This window comes from Podarcis vaucheri (assembly GCF_965113315.1).
Source record: "Podarcis vaucheri genome assembly, chromosome: 3".
Lineage (NCBI taxonomy): Eukaryota > Metazoa > Chordata > Lepidosauria > Squamata > Lacertidae > Podarcis > Podarcis vaucheri.
Window position 1 is genome coordinate 82,893,812 of NC_138761.1, and position 25,486 is coordinate 82,919,297.

Consider the following 25,486-nt stretch of genomic DNA (forward strand, 5'->3'; position numbering starts at 1 on the left):
TTCAATTCACAGCATCACAAATAACCTTACTGCACATCCTTACCTCTGAATTGATTACTTTAATTAGGAAGAAAATGTGGTATACTGTCTTTGTTAACACAGAAAGTTGACGACATCTCTCTAGATATATTTGTACAGAAGGCTCTACCCTTTGCTGTAGTTTGCTCCAGAAGAGTGTCAGTTCCCTGAAAATTGAGATTTACAAAGTTAAAGCTATACTAACATTGAAACACTATAGTCACTAGAAGGGGGTGTGTGTCTTTCTCTCCTTTTTCCACTGCTCCTGGAAGGAAGTGGGAATTTCAAAATGCACACTTCCTTCTGGCAGAATGCGATGAAATACTTTCTCATCTTCTCACCCTCTCACAATGGATTGGGGCGAGCTGTGAGAGATGTGGAAGGATGGGGATTCACAATGGGGAGGGTATTGTGTTGGCAGGGGTAGCAAGTGGGCAGGGGTGAAGGGAGGGGGTTGGGAGTTGGCAATCAATGCAACAGAGGTGGCAGCCCCATGCCCTACAAATTAAGGTAAACAATTGCTAGTATGGCACCTTGGGAATTCCCTGCAGCTTCTACTTATTGGGAAATTTTGGAAACAGTTGGAATACAAAGAAAAATAATAGCTTCAGAGGCAGCCTACCTGCATTATATTTTGGCCAAAAACAGGAGAAACATTACAGTACATTTAAAATGAAGTACACTTCTATTTATATAAGAAAACTGTTTGACTAAACTATGCCTGGACACATGGAAAGCAAGTCATTCTTTCTGAATACTTGAGATGGGGAAATTGGCTTGCTTAATGCATCTTGGGCAGCATAAAACAAAGAGTGATTTACAATCCATCATTCTAGTGATTGAAATCTTATTTTAATAAAATTTACAGAAAAATCCTGAATGTTAAATGTGCTAACATTTTCACGACTAAGCATTTTATTCCAAGTATTATGTTTTCCCACTCAATATCTATCTTATACGGATATAAATGGTAAGGATGCACGTTTCAGCGTTAAATATGCTCTGGTTTATGTTCACAAGGAACAGTCTACTAGTCATTTCACTGCATAGTACTTGGAAATGTACTGGTACAATAAAATCTCACAATGATGAGGTAAGTATTTTAGATATATTAACTTAACTTCTATTACACCAGTCTACTAAGAGCTGTAGAATTTGGTTCCTACAGAGATAAAACTACGGTTGCTTTGTAATATTTGATCTGCTATCCGATCCTTAATTAGGATAAATTGCAGACACCAATGGCACTAGCTATCACAAGTTATGACAAAATACTCAATTTTATAATATTTCTGTTCCATTACTCCATTTGTATATTTGCTGTATAATATATTCTAACTAACATAGTTCAAAGGATTCAAACCTACCATGCACAATACATCTCTCCCTGCTGCAGTTGACGAGATAAAAATGCTGCACATAAAATAAGAGCACTCTTTTCATCTCCTTCAGATTCTAGATTACAGATCATTTCTAAAGCATCTTTGCAGTCTATATCTGCAATCTGAAGAGTGAGGAAAAAAAGATTAAGTAATTTGTTTTCAGTTAAAATATTAAATCCGATTACATCAAAACATGCATAGTACATATCAGCAGTTTAAGCAATTGCTTTAAACATTGATAGTCTATGTAAAAACCATGATTATTTCTCAAAAAGAAAAAAAATCTAATTTGTACAGCTTATACATTACATAAATCATCTCAATGATCTCTTAAATTTATACACCAGCATCTTCTATTACACTTATCCAGAGAGACTAAAAATACTGCTAACACAGACAAAAATACTTAAGTCTCTATGTATATGTTTTATTAGTTTATGGGAGGAATTTAACGTCACACTCTTCTGATCCTTCTGTCAGTGCAAGCATTTCCGTTTGCCAAACAGAATAACCACTCACCTCTCCACCTTCTGAGTACTGTTCTGGGGATTCGCCTTGCCAACACACATGGGTGGGCGGAGGGGAAAAGCCCCACTGTGCAAGCAAAATGTTTTGTGCAGGGCTTCTGCTGATAGGTCTTGTTAGGGAAATCCTACCCTATGTTTGTAAGGACCTGGACAAATCATTCCCAAATATAAAATAATCTAAGTGAACGGACTCCAGGAATCAAAGGACTTAATTTTGGTTAAGAGATTGTGACCTCTGGGCTTCAGCAAGTTCATGAACTGCCTTCCTTTCCTTATACAGTACTAGAATCCCTTTCTTCTAACCCTTTTCAACTTTAACAATGCTGCAGCAGTGCATCTGCGCTGAGGTCAATGCCAGCCATGGTTAGAGGATTTGAAGGTGGTCAAAAGCTTAGCATTCACCAGGTAGTGTGAAAGAGGAAGGGCATTTTAAAATATATTAATGCCAAATGGAGTCATTCTGTCATTTCTCTTCAAAAGCTTGAACAAGGCTGTCAGTTCCTTTCTGATTACTGCCAAAGAGGGTCTAACAGATATGAATGTTTCAAAGACTTACCACTGAGAATATTTAATTACCCCTTGTCTTAAGAGCTTCCCTGAAAACCTTAATCTCCCAGAATTATTTAAAATCATGAATCCCCTCCTAACCTTTCTATGCCCAATTGTTCCAATTTAAAAGCCATTGTATCCAAATAATGGGTACTATACATTAACGAATAGACCCCCATATAATAAAATATGGCAAACACTTCAACAATTCTTTTTTTAAGGGATAAGAGTTAATGGGTGGAATTCAATATACCACCAATGAGAGCATTTCAGCTTGCCAGATGGAACAATCTTCCTTCTCCTCCCTGCCATGCTGTTCTGGGGGTTCTCCCAACTCTCCAGGGAGGATATGGGGCAGGTACAGGGGAAGAGAGGGGGAAAGCTCCATTGAGCTAGGTGGAGTCCTTGTGCTAGCTTCCATGAATGGGGTAGTTGAATCTGGCCCAAGATGTTTTATACCTTACAGTTTGCACTGACTCAAGCTTAACTGTTCTTGAACACAAGTAATTCTTTCTTCAGAGAATGTTACAACATGCACTTCTGAACCATGTTTCCCAATACTCTTATTACTGATGTTTTGAGAAAGTCACAAGGCATATTTCTAAAACATACTTACCTCCTGCATTAGCTTTTCATTTGGTGACCCAGAACAAAGGCAGACTAGATAGGTTTGCTTAAAACTGCCTTTGCTGCTGATTTCTGGATTGTCAGAGCACACTTTTGCCAGGGCAGTTGCTTGAGTTAACTGCTTGGTTTTCATCAAATGCTTAATGCGCACATCCAGTAGCATAGGGCCTTCAAAGGTTAAAAACTGATTCACTGAAAGACAATTAGACATATTGTTAGCTCACCATGCAGTAAGTGTTAACACAGGTCTACATACCAGTATTTATCATGAAAGGCAAAGGCACTAACTGTTAGAAGGATTTTGAAAGGGCCAAACTTGACTACAGTAAACCTATTTCAATTTTAAAAAAGCAAGCCAGAGCTTCAATTCTTCCCTCTGATCATCAATGTGGTTAAGAGTTTGGACATGATTTCACTGCTGTACATTCCCTCCTCAATCCCTCTCACCATAAGAGTATAGAAGCTCCTGTTCTGTCACCAGTTATCAAGAAAAGAGAAGTAGAAACATGGGCAAGGGTGTTCATAAACCCAAATTCTACCTTGATTCCTTCTCAGGGACAACTTCTGAACAAACCCTACGATATACCAACTTTTCTTAATTATGGTATGGGAAATAAGTGAGATTACCTTTTTTGCAGTAATATTATTTGTATTTCAACATAGTTTACTTCAGAGAACACAAGTTATAATGAGGGGAGAGGGGGCTGAACAACCTTCTTAATGAACAATTTATGCTGGATGGTGTCAAGGTAAGATTTCATTCGGCACACAATTGTACAAATATATGACTACAGGATTGGTAGAACCAACAAATAATCCTAATAAATAAGACCACAAACTAGTCTGCAATTATGTATTTTTTTTATAACAGGAGAGGGACTGGAGGGGCTACAGAGGGAGACAAAGAAGTATTTCCTTCCTGCAACAATTCATTGTATTTTTATGCTAAGCACCAAATTCTGGCACCCTACTTGGTTTCTACACTGGGTGCACAGTAGGAACAGTGTTCCATTCCCCCTCCACTAGCTCGTTCACTGCCATGGAATTCCATGCACCTTCTGACATGCAGTTCCTTATCACCTATGGCTCTCAAGCTAGCACTTACAAAGAAAGCTGCAGTGATGAACATATATAAGAGCCCGTGCCAGTGGCATAGCATGGAGAGGGCAGGACGGGGAGGGTCGCAGCTCCAGACACATTTCTTTTGAGGGTGTGCAACTAGGCACCCCCAAAACAGGTTCCCTCATTGAAGGAAGCAGCACCCAAGCCCAGCCTTTGGGGTTGGGCAGCGGCTCCTTCTCCTTAGGGCCACTCTAGGGCCAGCTGAGAGGGATCTGGTGTATGAGGGATCTGCAGAGACAGCTTCCTTGTGTGGCGGCCCAATGCTGCAAGCTGGCCACACCTCCACTCCCAGGGTCAAGCCTGACCAACAGGCGGAAGTGTTGGAGAGGTGGTGGTGACACCCCTCTCTATTGCTGGGTGGCAGCATCCTTGTGCAACAGCCCAAAGCCAGTCGCAGCACGGGTGGAGGGTAATGACTGCTATGCACACCTATGTGAACAAGGGAAGTGATGAACTGGGGTGCACACTGCAGTGGGACCAAATTGTGACCCACCTTGAAACCCACCTGGCCAGGCTAGGTTCCACCATAAATTACGGTATTTAAAATGTTTTTTTAAACAAAACAAAAGAAAACAAAAACAAAACCTGATTAAAACCTACTTGTTTTTCTCACATCCGCACACACTCATTTTTATATTTACAAAGAGATTTTAGACACTGGTCTTTAGAAGAAGGGTAAAATGAGAGAGAAATTGGAGAAGAATCCAGATGGCTTTATATATAAAGTTATGACTCATCTATAGAGTCTAAAGGTAAAAAAACAAAAATAAATCAATAAAGCCAGGATGCGAAAGTTAATTAAAAAAGATCCACCAAAAAGGTTACGGAAATAGATTAAAATCAATGTCACTGCAGCCTGTCTGGATTAAGTAGCTTTATAATATGAAAACAGATATTCTTGCAGATAAATTAATCGTTCTAATTACTTTTCAGAGAGCAAGCTGATGAAATGGGACGAAAGAGGCAGATTCAGTATTATTACGGCTACAAAAAGACAATTGTGAGTTATGATTCAGAGGTCAATCTCATCTGAATTCAGCCATAAATTATTTACAAAGATACTTTCCAGTATAATAATATTATATTATATATTATATAATAATAAATAATAGTTTTTAACTAACACACAGATTAAAAACAGGCTTGATCAGTGATATCCACTGAATGATAATACAACTCACAATAATAATTTCAAATACAAGAAACAAACACGTTTTTATACTATCTTCCAACATTAGGTACATTGCTAGAAATGCTCTTTACAACTTAGGAAAGAGTCTTAAATGCAATTAATGAATATCCCTATAATTCAAATTTCAGAAGCCAGAGAATAATATGTATTCATCAACAGACAAACGTGCCTTTTGTCCGTTCTTGTTACGGAATCTCAGGCACATAAAAATGTATAAACCCAATATTAAGTGTTAAAATTACTACATCAAAACACACAATACAGTATCAGTCCAATGCAGCTAAGCACTGGCTTACATTCTAGAACATTTCTACATTAATGCTGCAAAGCAAGAAAGCTTCACTGATAACAATGAGGCGTACTTTCAATTAGACTTGTTTCAGACCAAACTGTAAGGTGATTGAACTTTCCACTTTAAAATGTGAAATGCAAACAGGGTGAAACAACAATATGTGATCAGTAACTGCCCATTAAATATTTAACACCAATGTATGTGTGAATCAGTAAAGACTAGTTAATATTTACAACTAGTATTTATACCTTAACTATGTACTTGTATTTTTGTTATAAAGCCTTCACAATTAAGTTTCTAAATTTCATAAATTAAAATTGTGAATTATATCGTAAATTAAAATGAACTATTCAGCCAATCTTTATCTTCATGTTTTTGAAAAGTGAAACAGTATGTCCATATCATTTAAGAAAGACAAAGTTTTAACTTAAGTGAGCATGGAAAGCAATTGTAACTTTGTAATTTTGGAAGGGTCAAACAAATATGTAACGGGCAAAAACTTATTAATAACAGTCTTCAATAAGTCTCCCTATACTGACTCGAAATGCTTTGGCAATGCTTTCCAAAATCAAATGTCAAGGTATATTTTTCATTAACTGCAGCAGAAATTAAACGAAGTGATGTGCCTGCATGGGAATGGCGAGAGAGCTACATGTACATCTAGTTTTGTTTGATGTTTTGGTACAGCAGTCCCAATGGCAGAAGAGAAGCCTCTTCTTATACTGAACAGTGACTTTGGCAATGACAACAACTGTAGTGAATACATGTACAGGCAACTCCCCGCTTGTGCAGGAGTTGTGTTTTGGGTCACTATAAGCCTGTTCCACCTCCATTCCAGGGCCAAAAATGATGTGTACAATGGTGGTTGTGCATCAATTGGACACACACAAAATGGCACCACCTGTAATCCTACTCAGGTTGCACCTGTAGTGCTTCAAATATTTTCTACAGTTGTGTAATTAATTATCTCCTTGACATCTGATGGGAGGATGTTTATTTATTTTGGTTTTATTTTATGTCTGTTTTTGTTGAACAGTGATCTATAATTCTATGTGGACTATGTATATTGTCATCAGATTCTGTTTGATAACACTATGTTTTGCAGAATTTTGAATAAACGTTTCTTTAAAATTAAAATAGAAAAAGAGAGTAAACTATCAGGATCACTTAGAAGCATGCAAATGAGATACAAAATTGCTTTGTTTTGCCACTATTAAACCATTACTTTATAATCACTAAACAAAAAACCAGACAATGTTTATATTGTATCAAAACTGCTATTTTTCAGAACTTTTAACACAGCTATATTCAGACATTAAAATGTTTTGCAAATTTACTGTGTCATATCCACAGAAAAACCTTGAATAGATTTACAGAAGCTCTTTAAACACTGTTCTTTGGAGAACAGATGTTGATGTATCATCTTGTTTTTGTATGCTCTGTGTTCTTTGCTAGTTCTGCTAGCAATGCTCACTTGAAAATGCCGGACACTGATGCCCTTTTGCCTTTGTGCTACACATCCACTCCTATTTATCAGCTTTGCATTGTTTCTGGAGTTTTGGTGTCAAGTGAATAGAACACAAACATGATTTTTTTCAATCATGTAAGTCACTAGCCCCTGCCCCCATTCCTTTGAAATTTTGCACGCTCCTTTCTTATAGGCACCTCTATGATATATGCCATATTAAAAAGTAGTTGCTCACAAAACCACAGGGCATAAAGCAAACCACCTTTAGTTCTCTCTGTCACCTCAATCGAGTTTACAGGTGGCTAATACACAAACCTTTGTCTGTAATTTGGCAGGTTTCTTACCTAGGCTTACCTAGCTAATCGTCATGTCTATAATTTTTAGACCAAGTGTCCACAACACACTCCCATCCATTTGATCTAGGGAACCACCCAATAACAATGTCTCAGTCTTATGTAGATTGTTAGTTTATTGGCTCTTGTCCAGTCCATTACTGAGGCAAGACAACGGTCCAGTGTACCACGTCTTGGTTTCAGTATCTGGTCTGGGTACAAACTGTGGTTAGTAGTAACCACCATTTGCCTGAGTCAAGCAATGTGACATTTAACTCTTAACTATTTTTGACACCATGGCAGGGGTGGGGAGAAGAGCAGACTGTCTCAGTTCACAACGGCGCTCCTGATAATCAAATCATACTTGAGAAGTTACTCCATGTTATGTGATTAGAGTAACTGCCTCACTTTGCATATTTAATTGTGCAACTTATTAAAATCAGCTTAAGTTTTAAAAAAAGATAATGACAAGCTAAGTAAGAAATTAGAATATATTTTCCTAAGCTATGCAACACAGACATGCTTTCTTAACAAGAAATGCACACACAGGCCATTGTGAAATCTGGGAGAAAGTTATTTTAATAACTAGAGATGACAGTTCTGTATATGCAAAGGTTTAGTACTGTTCATTGTTAAACACAAAATGATGCATTTATTCAATGTTCATTTTCCATGCCCAATCCAAAACATTCATATTCTTTTCCATCTTCCACATGATTCAGTGACTAATTACATTTCTTATTTTTTAGCCTTGCTCTTCCACCCACGGTCCCTAATAATCCTTTAAACCACCGTGTTTATCATTTCAGGTAACCTGTCTTGCATTAACAGAGGAACATTTTCTGCTATCACTGAAATAAGATACGGAAGGACCTTGAGGTTTTAAAAAAGTCCATTTTTAACTCATGAATCGGAACTGTACGTCACATTAATATTATTAACATTTGGAGTTTTAATGTCAAGGTTTTAGTTTTCCTCTTGCAAATCCACAGCAACCTTTAATTTCACGGTACAGTTAACCTGTGAGCAAGGATGATCACAAGACCAAGTTATGCTACAAAAACACAACCATAATACAAATAACACAGTCAATGCAGAAACAAGATCTATTTTAGAATACAAAAATAAATTTTAAGCTACTATAAACTTCACTCTGCTCAATCTTCAATGAACAATAGAAACCCAATATTTATCTCTCAGACGGCCACCCATACCACATCTAATACAATTCTTTATCAAAATAAATCCTCAATAATTAGTTTCCCCCTATGATGTTCTTTCATTTCTCCTAAAGGCTATCCCTACTGTGCAGGACATTTTTAATTGTGTTTATTATGGTTTTCTCATAGTTTTAGTTGTATTCTTACATAAATAAACTTAAGCCCAACCCCTATTTGGCAAGAGGCCTCAATTCAAGATTTAATATTGTGCTAACTAAATTTCTAGTGTGAGCAGCACTATTCATAAACATACCATTTGTATGTACTGTAGATGGTAATTAATAACAGCATGGAAATTAATGCAAACTTCATTCAGACCATTATAACTAAGGGACTAAACTCTTAAAGTACCTCAACACCTTGGTAACCCTGAAAGTGTCAAACATTATGTCAGTCTTCCCAGACTCTATGGGTTGTATCCGACGAAGCTGTCCAATTTGCACAAGGATTTCCACTTCTACAATGAAACTTCTCCTCCCTCTCCTTGTACCCTGCTAAAATGTTCTGGAGGGTGGGGAAACCCCTGTAACAGATTTCTGGGAAGAAGGGGAAGGAGGAGGAATCTGCCTTTGCATGAATAGGACAACTTCGTCAGATACAACTCTATGTCAGTATTTCATTTTAAATTGTGTTTTTATTACTTGAAGTGTTTTGTCACCTGGTCCTTTGGGAAGAAATGTGAGATATGCACTTAATAAGTAAAATAAAAATAAAATATTCAATTAATTCCCAGATTTCCACACATTAAATAGCTTTGCAAGCAATTATTGGGGTGTGGCAAACATCACCATCCTGCTTCTCTTAAGACAAAGGAAGCTTACAAATACAAAGCAAAATCAAATTCTTTACATGCCTTCCCATCATGGCAGATGAGCACTTAAACTGTTTTCCAACCACTGCTTCCCAAAGGAGGCAGTAACAGCATTCCTCATATCTCTGCTATGCATGTCTTCATACTCCCACTAAGCCCAAGTAGTCCTTAAAGACGAAGCGAAAGAAAATGGCCCTTGCAGCCATGTAACACGGCAGTGACAAATTTTAATATTTTGTACGCAGGTATCTCTGTGCCATGCCAATTAAATGCACGGGTAGCATTTTTATTTATTTTTGCCTTAATTCATGCATGCCACCAGCTGATCCAGCTGAACACATGGATCACTGATATGGGAAGCGCCTAACTATTACTTTAAAGATGAGACGAGACACCAAGGAAGTATTGAACACATGATTACACTAGAGCTAAATACTTTGCCCTCTGGATGCTTGCCACGGTAAGTATTAACTCACAAATCTTAAAATATGGGTGCTTCCACAAGAAAGCTTTACCATAGAAGAATTGACTCAAAAGTAATGGTGCATTTCTTTTTCTCTGTCATTAATGATCACGTATAAACTAATCACTATACATGGAATTACAAAGAATTTTCTTCTCTAACTTGCATTCTATAATGCCATTTCTCATGGAGAGAAGAGATTTAAAAATGCTGTATCTTAGACACCATGAAGAAAGGTGGAATAATTGGGCAACAAACGGAAAACTATTGTCTATACAGTTGAGTCACAACTTGCACAGGGGTTAGGTTCCAGGGACTGTGTGTAAAGCTGAAATTGCACATAGTCAGAACAACCCCAGAACCAGCCCCTGCATAACTATCTCTACCTTTCTGGAACCAGTACTCAAAGTGGGCTTTCCCCCCGTGTAAGGCATAAAACTTTTAAGCTCTCTGCTTATTTCTAATTCTCTGTCTTCCCATTTCCACTTAATACAGGAAAATATAACAATTGGTAAATAAGGATACTTTTATTTTATAGTAAGAACTAATTTAAATACACATAACTGTCAACTTCTAAAGTTGGTTAGTATCTCTCAGTTCACAAGTCTTTTCATGTAGCTGTAGCCTACCTGACAGTGTGTGAGGATTTCTGCAAATTCACCTTCACCTAATGATTATACTATGTGTTGGACAGGGGGCAGAAACTGAAGTGCAGAAGTGCCTTATCCTGCAAAGAATTAATAGCAGGGTTGGAGAAACTTTCGAGCTCAAAAGCCACATTCCCTTGTGATGAATCACCCAAAGACTGCATGGGGCCAGGGGCAAAAGCAAGCAGACTAATGGATGCAACTCTTAGCTTTGTATAGTAGGCTACATTTCAGCCTACATTTCCTTTGTAAACTTACCCTCATCCTGATCCAGAGGCTCTTGGGAAAGGATACTAGAAAGAACTGGATTCTTCCAAGTCCCATTTTCTTGAGCAAGAAGAGATAAGAAATGCAATTGGCAGCTGCCACTTTCCATCAATTTTGTGTGTGCCATCTTGGGAAAAAAACACCAAAATAGTTTTAACAAGTATATGTACATCAAATTACATAAAACTCATAATAGCTCTTGGGCTTTTAATAATCAAACGTTTAAGTAATTTTTACTAAGCACATTGCCACAGTTGACATGACAGATGTTCAGTCCTGAATGCAACACTGGTAAGAACTGTTAATGAAGAACAAAGTGGAAGCCAATTTTAAATTAAATATACATTCATATCAGCATGCCTTTTTGAACAAGGATATTGCAGTACGCTAAACATTGTGAAAAAGAGCTTCTTTTAGTTTTTATAGTTTCTCTCTGTCACTTATATTTGCTCTTTTGAACTGTGACCATTTTCAATGCCTTCATCATACTGCATGATAGGAGAAGAGGGAGCATGTTTAAGTTGAATGATGCTGTTCTAAACAGAGGGCTGTTGTTTGAAGCTGGCTTGTTTAGCAACTGCAATTTTCAACTACAATTCCTGTTTCCTAAGCTAGGATTCCTGGCTGTGCAGGAGAAGCAAAGGAGGAGGAGGAGTTTGGATTTGATATCCCGCCTTTCACTCCCCTTCAGGAGTCTGAAAGCGGCTAACAATCTCCTTTCCCTTGTTGTTGTTGTTTAGTTGTTTAGTCGTGTCCGACTCTTCGTGACCCCATGGACCAGAGCACGCCAGGCACTTCTGTCCTCCACTGCCTCCCGCAGTTTGATCAAACTCATGCTAGTAGCTTCAAGAACACCATCCAACCATCTCATTCTCTGTCGTCCCCTTCTCCTTGTGCCCTCCATCTTTCCCAACATCAGGGTCTTTTCCAGGGAGTCCTCTCTTCTCATGAGGTGGCCAAAGTATTGGAGCCTCAGCTTCACGATCTGTCCTTCCAGTGAGCACTCAGGGCTGATTTCCTTCAGAATGGAGAGGTTTGATCTTCTTGCAGTCCATGGGACTCTCAAGAGTCTCCTCCAGCACCATAATTCAAAAGCATCAATTCTTCGGCGATCAGCCTTCTTTATGGTCCAGCTCTCACTTCCATACATCACTACTGGGAAAACCATGGCTTTTACTATACGGACCTTTGTTGGCAAGGTGATGTCTCTGCTTTTTAAGATGTTGTCTAGGTTTGCCATCGCCTTTCTCCCAAGGAGCAGGCGTCTTTTAATTTCGTGACTGCTGTCACCATCTGCACTGATCATGGAGCCCAAGAAAGTAAAATCTCTCACTGCCTCCATTTCTTCCCCATCTATTTGCCAGGAGGTGATGGGCCCAGTGGCCATGATCTTCGTTTTTTTGATGTTGAGCTTCAGACCATATTTTGCGCTCTCCTCTTTCACCCTCATTAAAAGGTTCTTTAATTCCTCTTCACTTTCTGCCATCAAGGTTGTGTCATCTGCATATCTGAGGTTGTTGATATTTCTTCCGGCAATCTTAATTCCGGCTTGGGATTCATCCAGCCCAGCCTTTCGCATGATGAATTCTGCATATAAGTTAAATAAGCAGGGAGACAATATACAGCCTTGCCGTACTCCTTTCCCAATTTGGAACCAATCAGTTGTTCCATATCCAGTTCTAACTGTAGCTTCTTGTCCCACATAGAGATTTCGCAGGAGACAGATGAGGTGATCAGGCACTCCCATTTCTTTAAGAACTTGCCATAGTTTGCTGTGGTCAACACAGTCAAAGGCTTTTGCATAGTCAATGAAGCAGAAGTAGATGTCTTTCTGGAACTCTCTGGCTTTCTCCATAATCCAGCGCATGTTTGCAATTTGGTCTCTGGTTCCTCTGCCTCTTCTAAATCCAGCTTGCACTTCTGGGAGTTCTCGGTCCACATACTGCTTGAGCCTTCCTTGTAGAATTTTAAGCATAACCTTGCTAGCATGTGAAATGAGTGAAATTGTGCGGTAGTTGGAGCATTCTTTGGCACTGCCTTTCTTTGGGATTGGAATGTAGACTGATCTTCTCCAATCCTCTGGCCACTGCTGAGTTTTCCAAACTTGCTGGCATATTGAGTGTAGCACCTTAACAGCATCATCTTTTAAAATTTTAAACAGTTCAGCTGGAATACCATCACTTCCACTGGCCTTGTTATTTGCAGTGCTTTCTAAGGCCCATTTGACTTCACTCTCCAGGATGTCTGGCTCAAGGTCAGCAACCACACTACCTGGGGTGTATGAGACATCCATATCTTTCTGGTATAATTCCTCTGTGTATTCTTGCCACCTCTTCTTGATGTCTTCTGCTTCAGTTAGATCTTTACCACTTTTGTCCTTTATTATGGTAATCTTTGTACGAAATGTTCCTTTCATATTTCCAATGTTCCTTTCATATTTCCAATTTTCTTGAACAGATCTCTGGTTCTTCCCATTCTGTTGCTTTCCTCTATTTCTTTGCATTGCTCGTTTAAGAAGGCCTTCTTGTCTCTCCTTGCTGTTCTTTGGAAATCTGCATTCAATTTCCTGTATCTTTCACTATCTCCCTCGCATTTTGCTTGCCTTCTCTCCTCCGCTATTTGTAAGGCCTCGTTGGACAGCCACTTTGCTTTCTTGCATTTCTTTTTCATTGGGATGGTTTTAGTTGCTGCCTCCTGTATAATGTTGCAAGCCTCCATCCATAGTTCTTCAGGCACTCTGTCCAGCAAATCTAAATCCTTAAACCTGTTCCTCACTTCCACTGTGTATTCATAAGGGATTTGGTTTAGATTGTATCTTACCTGTCCAGTGGTTTTCCCTTCCTCCCCCACAACAAACACTCTCTGAGGTGAGTGGGGCTGAGAGACTTCAAAGAAGTGTGACTGGCCCAAGATCCCCCAGCAGCTGCATGTGGAGGAGCGGAGACGCGAACCCGGTTCCCCAGATTACATGACCACTACACCACACTGGCTCTCATACAAGTCCAACTCTTTGCTCTGGCTTGCTGAGTCTCATCCACCTAGTTCTAAATCACAGCTTAAAAGCATTTGGTGTGAACCAACCCAAAATGAATGTTAGCTCTGAAAATAAGACAATGCCCTGTCACCTTCTGTCGGAGTTTAACTGCTAATTATCTAAGCTCTACTATCTTTTCAGTTGAATAATAATACCAGAAAAAGCTACCAAGCGCTCACATACTCTTCTATTCAGGCACCAGTGTACTAGGTATGCAATCACAGCATTGAATGATAGGAAGCTGGCAATCATATGGTATTCCTCAGGAAACCACAGATGAAGAAAGGGAATGCAGCTTCATACAGCAGAAGGGTCTCTGTAGGCTACAAAAATGGAATTCCTAGTCCATCTACCAGACACAGTGCTCTCTTCTGTTTGAGAACTTTGAAAGCATTCTGTGCAAACCAAACTAAATATGTTAAAAGAAGGGAGAAAAGAGATGAAAGGAGTTGTATCCTTTTAAAGCTGTGTGACAGGTAGGAATTCAATAAATGCAACAGTGGGTGACAGTCACGCTTTTTAAATTTCTGCCTGATATGCTGCCTTTTAAAAGGCATGGGTGGCTTCTCCAGTTGATGATCAATGCTGTACTGTACATGGAATTTCAAAGGATATTCCAATGTCCTGTCTGGTGGACCTTGTATAAAATCTTCACTTCACATCTGTAGAGTGCAGGCTCTAATACTGAAGAGTAAAAGCGCAGCACTTCCCATTAATTTTCTGGCCACGTAATCATATCTTTGTACCATTCTTCCTAATTCCAAATTACAATCTTTCCTGTTTCTCTGTTAAATTGAATGAACTGAACAGGGATTGAAATGGGTCTCTAAACTATGTTAGCTGGATAGCATCTAATGGATTGAGAAGAGATAAGAACACTGAGTTTTCGAAGTGCTCACTGTTATCTGCCTTTCGCAACTCACTTCCAATCATACTTTTTTTTAATTAAAAAAACCTAACTAACTAACACACCTACAACTCAAGGGGTTATGCTAACAGATTATGAAGCAAGATCATACACTAAGCAAAATAACTTGGGACAGAAAGCATACTTTTTTAAAAAGGTACCGCAATCAAAGAGTTCCTGCACTATTTTGTTCATATTTTTATACAGATTTATGTACATCAATACTATTCTTGTTCAGAATATGGAGGATTATGATAAGAACTGTGGAGTGCTTCAAATTTTCAATTCCCCTTTATCACAAAGTTTCTTTACCTTGCCAAAACACAAAGGGTGAGTAGCTATGTGACTTACTTGAAAAAATGGAAGGCTACTAAACTAAACCAAACTTTCCATCTGAACAATTTCCCCCTGGCAGAACTATAAACCATCATCTCACTGAGATTTAGATCACAATAAATCTGAGAGACTGACACACAACAGAACTCATCACTGTAGGAGAAACACGAGGCACCAAACATTATATATTTATGACTCCAGATGAATAGGTTGGTTAAGAAACCAAATTCTTACCTGAATAAAGGACTGAAACTCTTTCCATTGGTTTTCAGGCAGTTCAAGAGGCAGGGATAGCAGAAGTTCAGCATAGCTTCTGAAAAAGAAAGATTGCAAAATCAGTTAATTTCTCACTGCTCACAACATGAGTGGGGAACCTCCAGTACACAGGCCTCATTGGGTCTGACACAGATCCTAATTTGGCCCATGAGGTAGCATCCCACAAACCACATTCACCTTGTGTCATATGTGATGTCAGCTGTGGGGCAAGTATTCCCAGTGCCAATAATAAGGTATCTAACTGCCAGTGGGCCGATTGGTGGTAAATGTGACTGGCCCAAGGTCACCCAGCTTCATTACTGAGTTGGTATTTGAACCCTGATCTCCCAGGTCCTAGTCCAACAGTAGCTGAATCTAGTCCCATTTCCTCTCACCAATGTATTAAAGATGTACGTCAGGCCCTCATTTACTATCTAAAAGAACTATCCATCACTATATACAGCATTATATTCCAAAGTAGCTTGAAAATATAAAACAAGTGTACATAAAACTAATTATAGTATACTCACAGTGCTAAGCGTTCAAGCACCAAGGCTACATTTTCACATTCAGAGGTAAGATAAGACCGCACTTTAACATAACTGTGGATAGCCTCTGTGTATACCTCCAGCAAAGGCAAGGGATCCTCAGATGTCTTCCAATTTTCTGCATATTCAAGAAGTGTCTGTTGAGAAAACATGAAGATGGAATAATCAAGACTGGAGTCCATTTTTCCATTTTATTCACTGATATGAGACTTGACACATTCACCATTTTCCCCCTCAACATTATACTGTACATTTTTAGAATCTACCAAATGAATAAGACTTTTCTCTTCCATGTCCCACCAAAGAGCATAAGAGAAGGAACATTTATGCGCTTTGAACCTCAATATGTTTGTTGCAAAGCACTGTGCTGACATACCAGACACAGCAAACCTCAGACACAAATGGGATTGAGAGACCACACATCACAGCTGCTCTGCACCACTATTAATGCAACAGCTCCAACACAAAGCTGCAAGCATGTGGCATCCTATTCCCTGGCTGGTAGCTGTTGCAACTGCTGCAATCAGCCACAGACATATTACCAGTTGTTGCACAGCAACTGGGATGTGATTCTCTAATCCGAATTATGGTAGCAGGTACTTAAAAACACTGTATTCGGGCCATAGCTTTCTTGGGAAAGGAGTTATTTAATAGCAGGACTGGACAATTAAAGTAGTGCATGATATAGCTGGCTGAAATAATGTCACTCACCCTTCATAACAGCTCCATTGGACAAGCAGAAAAGACTGGATTTCTGATCTAGTACTACAACTCTACAGGGAATTTTGTGAGTTGGAAAATGACCTATTAGCCTTACCTTAGGGACGAGGGACAGAGGAGAGTAGAAACACTAAGAAATATCTCTTGCACTTGCTTTTGGAAGAGTTCTTTATTTCCTGATGAGACCAGTGTATGCAACTATGCATGTATTTGTGTATTTTATTACTCAGCTTTTGTCAGCCAATTTGTAATAGTACAGAGCTATGCAGAGCACAAAAATTCCATTTTGGAGAAAGAGAGGCTCTGAGTTACATGGTGTTCAAGCTTTCAGTCAAGCATAGCTGGGCCTGGACAGTGAGAGAAAACTGTGCAGAAAACTCACAGCTCATCAACATGATATGTAGAAGATAAATAAACCCTCTGTGTACTGTCTAACCCCCTCTGGCTTCTGAGATTTCCAGGTACTGCCTAGCTGTAGAATGACTTTTTAAAATGTCCTTCTGTTTAACAAAGCAATAAAGCTTAAAAAAAATATGCACTGAAATGTGATGCATGTTTACTCAAAAGCAAGTCCCATTGCGTGGAACTTACTCCTATTTAACGGTGCATAGAAATGCAGATCTAGACTTGGTAATGTTAGAGCTAAACTTGGTAATGTTACTGTAGACAAGGGGTATCTTCAAATTCTGCCTAATGATTCGTACTGTGCTATGAGCAAGTGAGACTATTCTATATACAATTAAAAATGAAATATTAATCATAATGATTTTTGTCTCCTAATCCACTAGAATAGCAGGAGGATAGGAATAATTCAAGAGACACAAATATAAATCACAAAGAATTCTCCTAGCACAGATAACAATGAACGCTTTGCCAGTGAGGCACACTAAAATGAAATTCTTAATTATTATATTTCCATGACCTTTTTGTTTTGTTGCCCAAAACTAATATGGTCTATCACAAAGAACTACATGCTGTCAACTGAACTTTGAATGAATTTTGGGGGATATTAGAATATTTTGTCAACTAGTGTGAAGAATCATTTAATTCTAAAAAACCAGAGTTACGAAATGGGAAGTAACCCTTATGAACATTATAGATTGATGCCATGAAACAGAGGCTTCAATTGGGAAAACCCCAAAGGAGAATATTTCTACATAGAGAATAATACATGAGCATCGTATTGGACCTTTTCTTCAAAGAATCTGAAGTGTGGCAGAAAGCATGTATTATCTATTAACATGCAATAATTTATACATAATAAATTTCATTTTACATTACTAATACATCTGAGCAGGATCACTAAGGGAGGGGGTATCAAACACCTGTGAAGGAGGACAAATCTGGCCCTCTCTCTATTCCCTTTCTTTATGAGAGCTAGGCCAATTGTTCCAAAGCAGTACTGGCAAGTGCAAATTCAGAGTCACTATGGACTTTTGCACCCAAAGAATTTCCCCGAGACTGTGAGAAGGACAACCTGGCTTCTGCTAATGTCAGAACTAAGGATCGCCAGGTTGCCACACCATGCCTATCTGTTCAAAAACACCAGTAAGGAAAGATCACCTAACCTCAACTGGATACAAATGCCTGATTACAACTAATCAATTTATTTTGGCATTGTTAAATTGATCTCCCTCCTTTACCTTTTCCCTCCAGTCCCCTTCCCTTGTACGTCTTGTCTTTCTAGTTTGTAAGTCTGAGGGCAGGGCCAGTATCTAACATTTGATTGATGTAAGCCATTTTGGGATACAATATTTGTCTGAAAAGTGAAATAAAATATAATTAAATAATTACATTAATACATGAAAGACACCAGGTGAGTTCAGCCCTGGAAATCATTTTCACTTGTTAAAGCACCATCACACTGTGGTGGAGAGTTTTTGATGAGTTCCCTTCTAACTAGGCAGGCCTGTGTCTGGCCTGCCACTACAATGAATATGCAAGGACTTGAGAGAATACAAAGGCAGGTAAAAGGAAAGCCCCCTTTAATTTTACACGGTATACCATTCTTTATCCAAGCTTCTATAAAGCTAAGAAGTACTCGACTCTCCCAAATTTCTTTGATTGCAACAGAGGCATAGCTATAAGATACGACTGCCTTTTAGCTAGATGTAACATCTTTCATAAACACCCATCACAAAATTTCTTTTAAAATTGAAGGATAAATTAAGTATTAGAAAAGGGGGGGGAGTCTATCAATTGAAATGCTATAGATTTTCCTACTATTATACCCTATTCTGGCATTGCTGTGAGCCAGTTTGAACACGCCTTATCACAGAAAGGGGCATACACAGCTAGGGAGTCAGGAATTCTGACTCTTGTCACTGATAGTACAGTGGTGGGGAACCTCAGACCCATGTACCAAACATGGCCCACCAGGCCATTTTTAGGAAGTCATACCCACACATCCCACACCTGATACCATGCATGACATCAGATATGGTGTGGGTAAAGATGGGACTCCAAAGGAACCATCAGGAGCCAATGTTCCCGGCTGTTCCTTGGATCCAGCAAGGCATGCTCCCATCCACCCATCTTGTTTACATAATCTGATTTTTATTATTATTAATCACATAAACATCAATATCCATAATAGTGAACAACTCATAGTAAATATTAAGATATACATATACACAACAAATAAGGTGTGTGTGTGTATACACACACACACACACACACAAACTTATAATTAAGAGCTAGATTGTGTGTAAGAGAAAAGGTGGAAGACTGGAATAAGAACAGGTAAAATGGAAATAATTAGAATTTCATCTCATAAAATCAGGATTATCTATTTTATTACATCAACTTGAACAAAGGTGTTTTTCCCCCCAAAAGGCAACTGATAAAGTTAAATGCCATAGCTAGTTCACATGAACAAGGCCTGATATTTTAGAAATACATAAACTGAAGCCTTCCATGGCTTGAGGCATGCTTGAAAAGAGTGTCAAGCATGACTCCCTTTCTCTCAAAAATGCACAATTTCAAATCTCAATTAATATATATGATCAAGAGACACTGAGCTGATGTACAAGAGCTCAACTACACTGTTGATTTTATTCACTCCTACTTTCAGGAGTTCTCAATAGGCAAAAAGTAACATCTTATTCTTTCTAGCTCAAGTATAATGCATAATGTCAAAGAAGATGGGAATTTAGTCTATGACAGTTGTTCTACAGAAATTTTTATCCTAGACAAGCAAGAGAAGACCAGCCTGTAGGAATACTGGGACTTTTTTCATTGTTATTGTTAAATGGCACTGATGCAAACTATGGTTAACAAAAAACGAGGATCCTTCATCCTTCGGTTGACAAAGGATCTTAATTTGTTAACCACTGCTTGCACCTGTGAACTTGCAACAGAAAACTATGGGAAATGATGGGATGGTTGTAAATGGTTTGACAGATGTGAGGAGTAAATCCTAAGGCTGACTCCCTATTGACTATGTATACAGAGGGACAAAAACTGAATGTGATCCATTATTATAGGCCTATTTTTTTTTTAAAAAAAAACATTCTGACCTAGAAAAAGAAACTTAATAACAATTAATTAAATTCCACCCAACACAGTGGGATTTTCTTTTGAGCAAACATGCACAGAAATAGAAAGCTGTCTTATACCAAGTCAGCCATACACACGAGTGGTAAACAAAACACAAACCTTGGTTTACTACTCGTAGTTTAGAAAGAAACCAATCATGATTTCGGGTTCAGACATAACATTAAGACCAAACTATGGCTTAGCAGCCAGAGTAAGACATTTCAACAGCATGCCACTTAGGTGAATGATACTTTAAGTGCCACGAGAACCAGGCCAATATGTTATTTTTGTGTGATTGTATCAAAAAGTATCTGTTTCAAGCATGATTGTTTAAAGCAGTTCATGTCTTCCATTCAAATATGTAAGTTTTGAACTAAGTGGATTTCTGAAATGACAGTTTCCCAATCGACAAATTGGCGGAAACAGACATTTGATGGGCAAGACATTTGTGGAAAGAGCAATAGTGTGCATCCTGAGCAAACACTACAAATACCATGTTCGTTTAGAGTGACCTGATTTAATTGACAAAATCCAAGGGCAGTTGGAAAGATCGTTCAACCACAACAACACTGGCTTAAAGATACTCCGGAAACCCTGATCACTGGACTGACTCTTCCTATGCTCGTCTATGGGGGTAACATATGAAGGGAGCCTTACGACTAAGCCTCCCGATGCGCTACTGTGGGGCAGATGCGCGCTAGCTCCCATGGGCAAGCTGGTGGTTATGTTGAAATGTTTGTGGCATAGGGGGAAACCGGGGCAGGACTTCCTTCTCTGGCACCTGGAGCATGAGTCCTCGAGATACAACCGAGCGGGTGAGGGAGCCCCTTCCCTCGCTTCCTCCCGCTGGAAGAAGCCACCCTTCCCCTCCCCTCCTTCACGCTCCGGCTTATTGCTGGGCCAGGGGCACGGGCTCTCCGCCGCCGCCGCCATCAGCAGACAAAGGCCCCTCCAGACCCGAGGCGGCGGCGGCGGCGGCAGCAAAACAAAGGGGCCGAGTCGAAGAGGGAGCCGCGTGGGGGGTGGGGAGCTGCCGGGGAGACAGGTTCGGGGGGAGGGGATTCCGGGCCCGCGATGAACTCCCCTCCCGGCGAGGGGGGCGGGCCACTTCTGCCCGCCCGCTCCCTCCTCCCTCAGAGCCAGTTTCAAGGAGGAGAGCAGCAGCAGCAGCAGCAGCGCGGCCCAGTTCCTTCCTGCTCCCGCTGGAGGAGGAGGACCCTCCCGCCTGCCCGCCCCGGCCCCGTCCTGACCTGGCAGAGCTGCTGACAGTACTCGGCGGCCGCCTCCACGGCGGGCTCCCGGCTCTCCCGCAGCCCCGTCTCCAGCTCCAGCAGCCGCCCCTTCAACCGCCGCATATCCAGAGGGAGGAGGCCGCCGCTCTCGCCGCCAGGGCCGTGGCTGCCGCTGTCCTGCTCGGCCTCCTCGTCCGCCATCTTCGCACCCCGCTCCGTCGCGTACGCAGCCCCCCTCCCCCCACCCTACCACTACCAACCAACCGCCACCGCACTCGCGAGCCCTCCCTCAACGGCCCACCTACCCCCCCCACTCTCCCCGTGCGCGTGCGCGCGCGCGCAGGCGCGAGCCCCGTAAAGGAAGGGGAGGTCACGTGATTACACAATACCACGTTCCGGGGAGGGGGAATCACGTGCGGGATCGAAGGGGAGGAGAGTTCGAACAGGCAGTTCGCCCGCTCTTTACCCGTCCTTCCCCCCCCCCCCCCAGCATTCGCAAGGGGCTGGGGAAACGTGGGCTAGTCCTGTCACGTGCGTCTGCCGGCGCGCGCCTAGTTGCACAAATAGACTTGGGGGGGGGGAGGGAGAGACGGCAAGGAGGCAGGACGTCAACCGAAGAAGTGTTTCAGTTTCGCTCGCGGTCTGCCTGCTTTGGAGCGGCTTCGCTCCCTTGCACAGGAAGAGGCGGCGCCGCCACCGCAGACTTCAACGGGCAGGCGGCGCGCTTCTCGCCCGCTTCCGTTTGCCCCTCTTTTCTCTCCCTGGACACGCGCACCTGGCTTGCAAAGTTTCTCGCCCCTCCGTCTGCGAGGGAGGCCAGGTGTTACGCAGCTAGGAATCCAAAAACCGATGCGCATTTATTGCTAGTCCGCAACCTCCGAAACTGTTCGACACGGCAGCTGTTTAAGCCTTGGGGAAATTATTTTAACTACAAACTATCCTTTTAAGAAAAATAAAGGAACAAACATCCGTCGAATTTATTTATTTATTTACTTATTTATTTACTTGCTTACTTCCCGCCCTCCACCCTAAGGCAGGAGGGCCAGTGATGCAGCCCACACACTATTTGAATGGCAATGGTCATCAACTTCGGGGGTGGGGATCCGGCCCTTTCAAATATTGTATTGGGGTGGGGGCGAAGGAACCTCAGCCCCTAGGACCTGGCTGCTATGCCTAAGGTCCCAGAGCAAGATACAGTATAACAACAGCATTGAGAACAATTTTAAACTTGCAAAGGTGGGTGCTAAAAACATTCACCTTTGCAAATATTACCTTTGTTTTCTATAGGTACGTTGAATTTTGAAGCAGCACGTGTAGGGGTGAGGTATTTAGCTTTTTGTTTTAGCATATTCAGGGCTACTTTAGATTTAGAAAATGGTATGAGGGCGCAGGACATTTTGTCGCCCCTGCAACACCATTCACCATCCTGCAGAACCAGGGCCCCTCCCTGGCCCCACCGTCACACCTGTACTGCTGCCAGTCCCTGCAACGATGCAGTTGCAGTTTGGTGAGGAATGGCTGTGAGGACAAGGGTACAGTGGTACCCCGCAAGACGAATGCCTCGCAAGACGGAAAACCCGCAAGACGAAAGGGTTTTCTGTTTTGGAGGCGCTTCGCAAGACGAATTTCCCTATGGGCTTGCTTCGCAAGAAGAAAGCCCATAGGGAAATCTCCGGGGACCTCTTTTAAATGCTGGTGGTGGAGAGCAAAGCCTTCCCCCCCCTCCGGCCTTCAGAAGAGGTCCAGGAAGGCCGGCGGGGGCCGAAAGGCTTTGCTCCCCACCGCCAGCATTTTAAAAGCAGTCCGGGATAGCAGGGAAGCTCTTCCCGCTATCGCGGACGGCTTTTGAAGGCAGGCGGGGGGGAGCAAAGACTTTCGCCCCCCGCCCGCCTTCAGAAGAGGTCCTGGACCTCTTCTGAAGGCGGGCGGGGGGCAAAAGTCTTTGCTCCCCCCTGCCTGCCTTCCTGGGAGAGCGGAGAAAGGCAGCACGTTTCTCTGCTGTCCCGGACGGCTTTGGAAGGCAGGTGGGGGGGCGAAAGTCTTTGCCCCCCCCCCGCCTGCCTTCCAAAGCCGTCCGGGACAGCGGAGAAACGTGCTGCCTTTCTCCGCTCTCCCTCCCTCCAGGACCTCTTCTGAAGGCGGGCGGGGGGCAAAAGTCTTTGTCCCCCCTGCCTGCCTTCCCAGGGGCTTTTACATCGCCCCGGACAGCGGAGAAGTCCTCCGCTGTCCCGGGCGATTTTAAAATGCCGCCTGCCAGCATTTTAAGATTGCCCCGGACAGCGGAGAAGTCCTCCGCTGTCCCGGGGTTTTTTAAAATGCTGGGGGTGGGAAGAAAAGCCCTTGTCCCCCCCCAGCCTTCAGAAGAGGTCGGGGGACAGACTGTCCCCGGACCTGGTCTGAAGGCGGTTTCCATAGGAACGCATTGATTGATTTTCAATGCATTCCTATGGGAAACCGTGCATCGCAAGACGAAAAACTTGCAAGAAGAAAAAACTTGCGGAACGAATTAATTTCGTCTTGCGAGGCACCACTGTACTGTGACACAGACAAAGCCACAGTGGGGCTGGAAGCACCACAATGGGGCTGATGGCAGTGCAGTGGCAGGGGTTGAATCTGCTGGCCTGTATGAGATCTATTTTGGTCATCCTGCTAATAGATCCTGCTAACAGGCCTTTGTTCCCACAAAATGGGCATACTGGTTTCTCTAAACAGAAATACCAAAGAGATAGAAACAGAAATGAAAAGGCTCTGACACCCTTGCTGGCTTTGTGTAACAACTTTGCAAGGCACTTTAGGGAGAAAATCACTCAGATTTTGACAGAGCTGAATCGATTCAAATCAAGTCTAACAAAGTTGTCTAGAGCACTGTCTGCTCCATCGCTACTGGATCAGTTTACATTATTGCAGCCTGAGGATGTGACAACCTGCTTGAAGACATGTGGCCATCCACCTGCCACCTTGACCCTTGGCATTCTGGCTTCTTCAGGGGGTTGCCTGGTGGGGGGGGGGTGTCCAGAAAGTGATTAATGTTTTAATGAAGAAGGTGCCACCTGCCTTGAAGGAGGCAGTGGTGTGTCTCCTTGGTAAGAAGACCTCACTGGATCCAGAATTGTTAAAATAACTATTGTCTGGTGGCAAATATCCCCTTTTGAGGCAAGGTGCTTGAGAAGGTGATGGTAGTCCAGCTTCAGGAAGGAAACTAATTACTTGGATCTGTTCTACTCTGGCTTCAGGCCTTGTCATGACACTCAAATTTCCTTGGTCACCCTGGGTGATGATATTTATCAGGAGAGAGATGGGGAGAGTGCAACGCTGCTCATTCTCAATCTGTTGGTGGCTTTTGATACTGTTGACCACAGTAGCCTTCTGGAGCAGAAGTATCTTTTTGGTTCACCAGAAACAACCCCTTTTGGACATAAATAACCTGGCCACTGCAATACATTCTCTGGTAACTTACATACTTAGGATGACTTGGAAATGTCAAGTGGTTCAAAATGCAGCAAGCAGATCAGTGGCTAGGCTTCCAATAAGATCTCACATAACCCTTGTTTTAAAACTGCTGCATTGGTTGCCAGTTCATTTCCAGGCTTAGATCCAGATGCTCACATTAGCGTTTAAAGCCCTACAGACCCCCTCAGGGGGCAGAGGAGGCCCTATTAGTTGTTCCATTTCTCAGAAGCTGTAAAGTAAATAGTAGAGGTAGACTCTGCCTTGTAATATTATTTCTTTATCCACATATGTCTTTTATTTGGCCTTTATTGAGTAGATCTTCTTTCACCAGTAAAAACATAAAACTATACAAGGTACATAAAAATGGTCCCTGCCCTGGCATTTTTACTGCAGCATTGTTTGTTCACAGATATATTTCCTTGTATTTTCCACCTAATTAATATTGGTAGCTGGAAGCCTTGAGAGGGAATTGAACTCCCCTGCTGTTCCATCAATGATTGCAAACTACAGGTATAGTTGCTGTTACGAGAATATTGATTTGAATGGGGTA

General features: G+C 41.5%; 1 protein-coding gene across 2 annotated transcripts in view; it reads right to left on the reverse strand.

Moving 5' to 3' along the window:
* ZNF292 (zinc finger protein 292) overlaps positions 1-21,985 on the reverse strand; it is a 31,531-nt gene extending 9,546 nt beyond the window's left edge. The window contains exons 1-8 of one of the 2 annotated variants that reach the window (XM_082216869.1): positions 21,505-21,599; positions 18,361-18,476; positions 15,980-16,134; positions 15,429-15,507; positions 10,909-11,044; positions 3,093-3,295; positions 1,386-1,522; positions 44-185 (exon numbers count right to left, since the gene is read on the reverse strand). In XM_082216869.1, the coding sequence (XP_082072995.1) occupies positions 44-185; positions 1,386-1,522; positions 3,093-3,295; positions 10,909-11,044 (618 nt within the window). In that variant the 5' untranslated portion in view covers positions 15,429-15,507; positions 15,980-16,134; positions 18,361-18,476; positions 21,505-21,599. Of the gene's footprint in view, positions 1-43; positions 186-1,385; positions 1,523-3,092; positions 3,296-10,908; positions 11,045-15,428; positions 15,508-15,979; positions 16,135-18,360; positions 18,477-21,504 lie in introns of both variants that reach the window. The other variant, XM_082216868.1, reaches the window with a different exon arrangement.
* Positions 21,986-25,486: the final 3,501 nt, after the last annotated feature.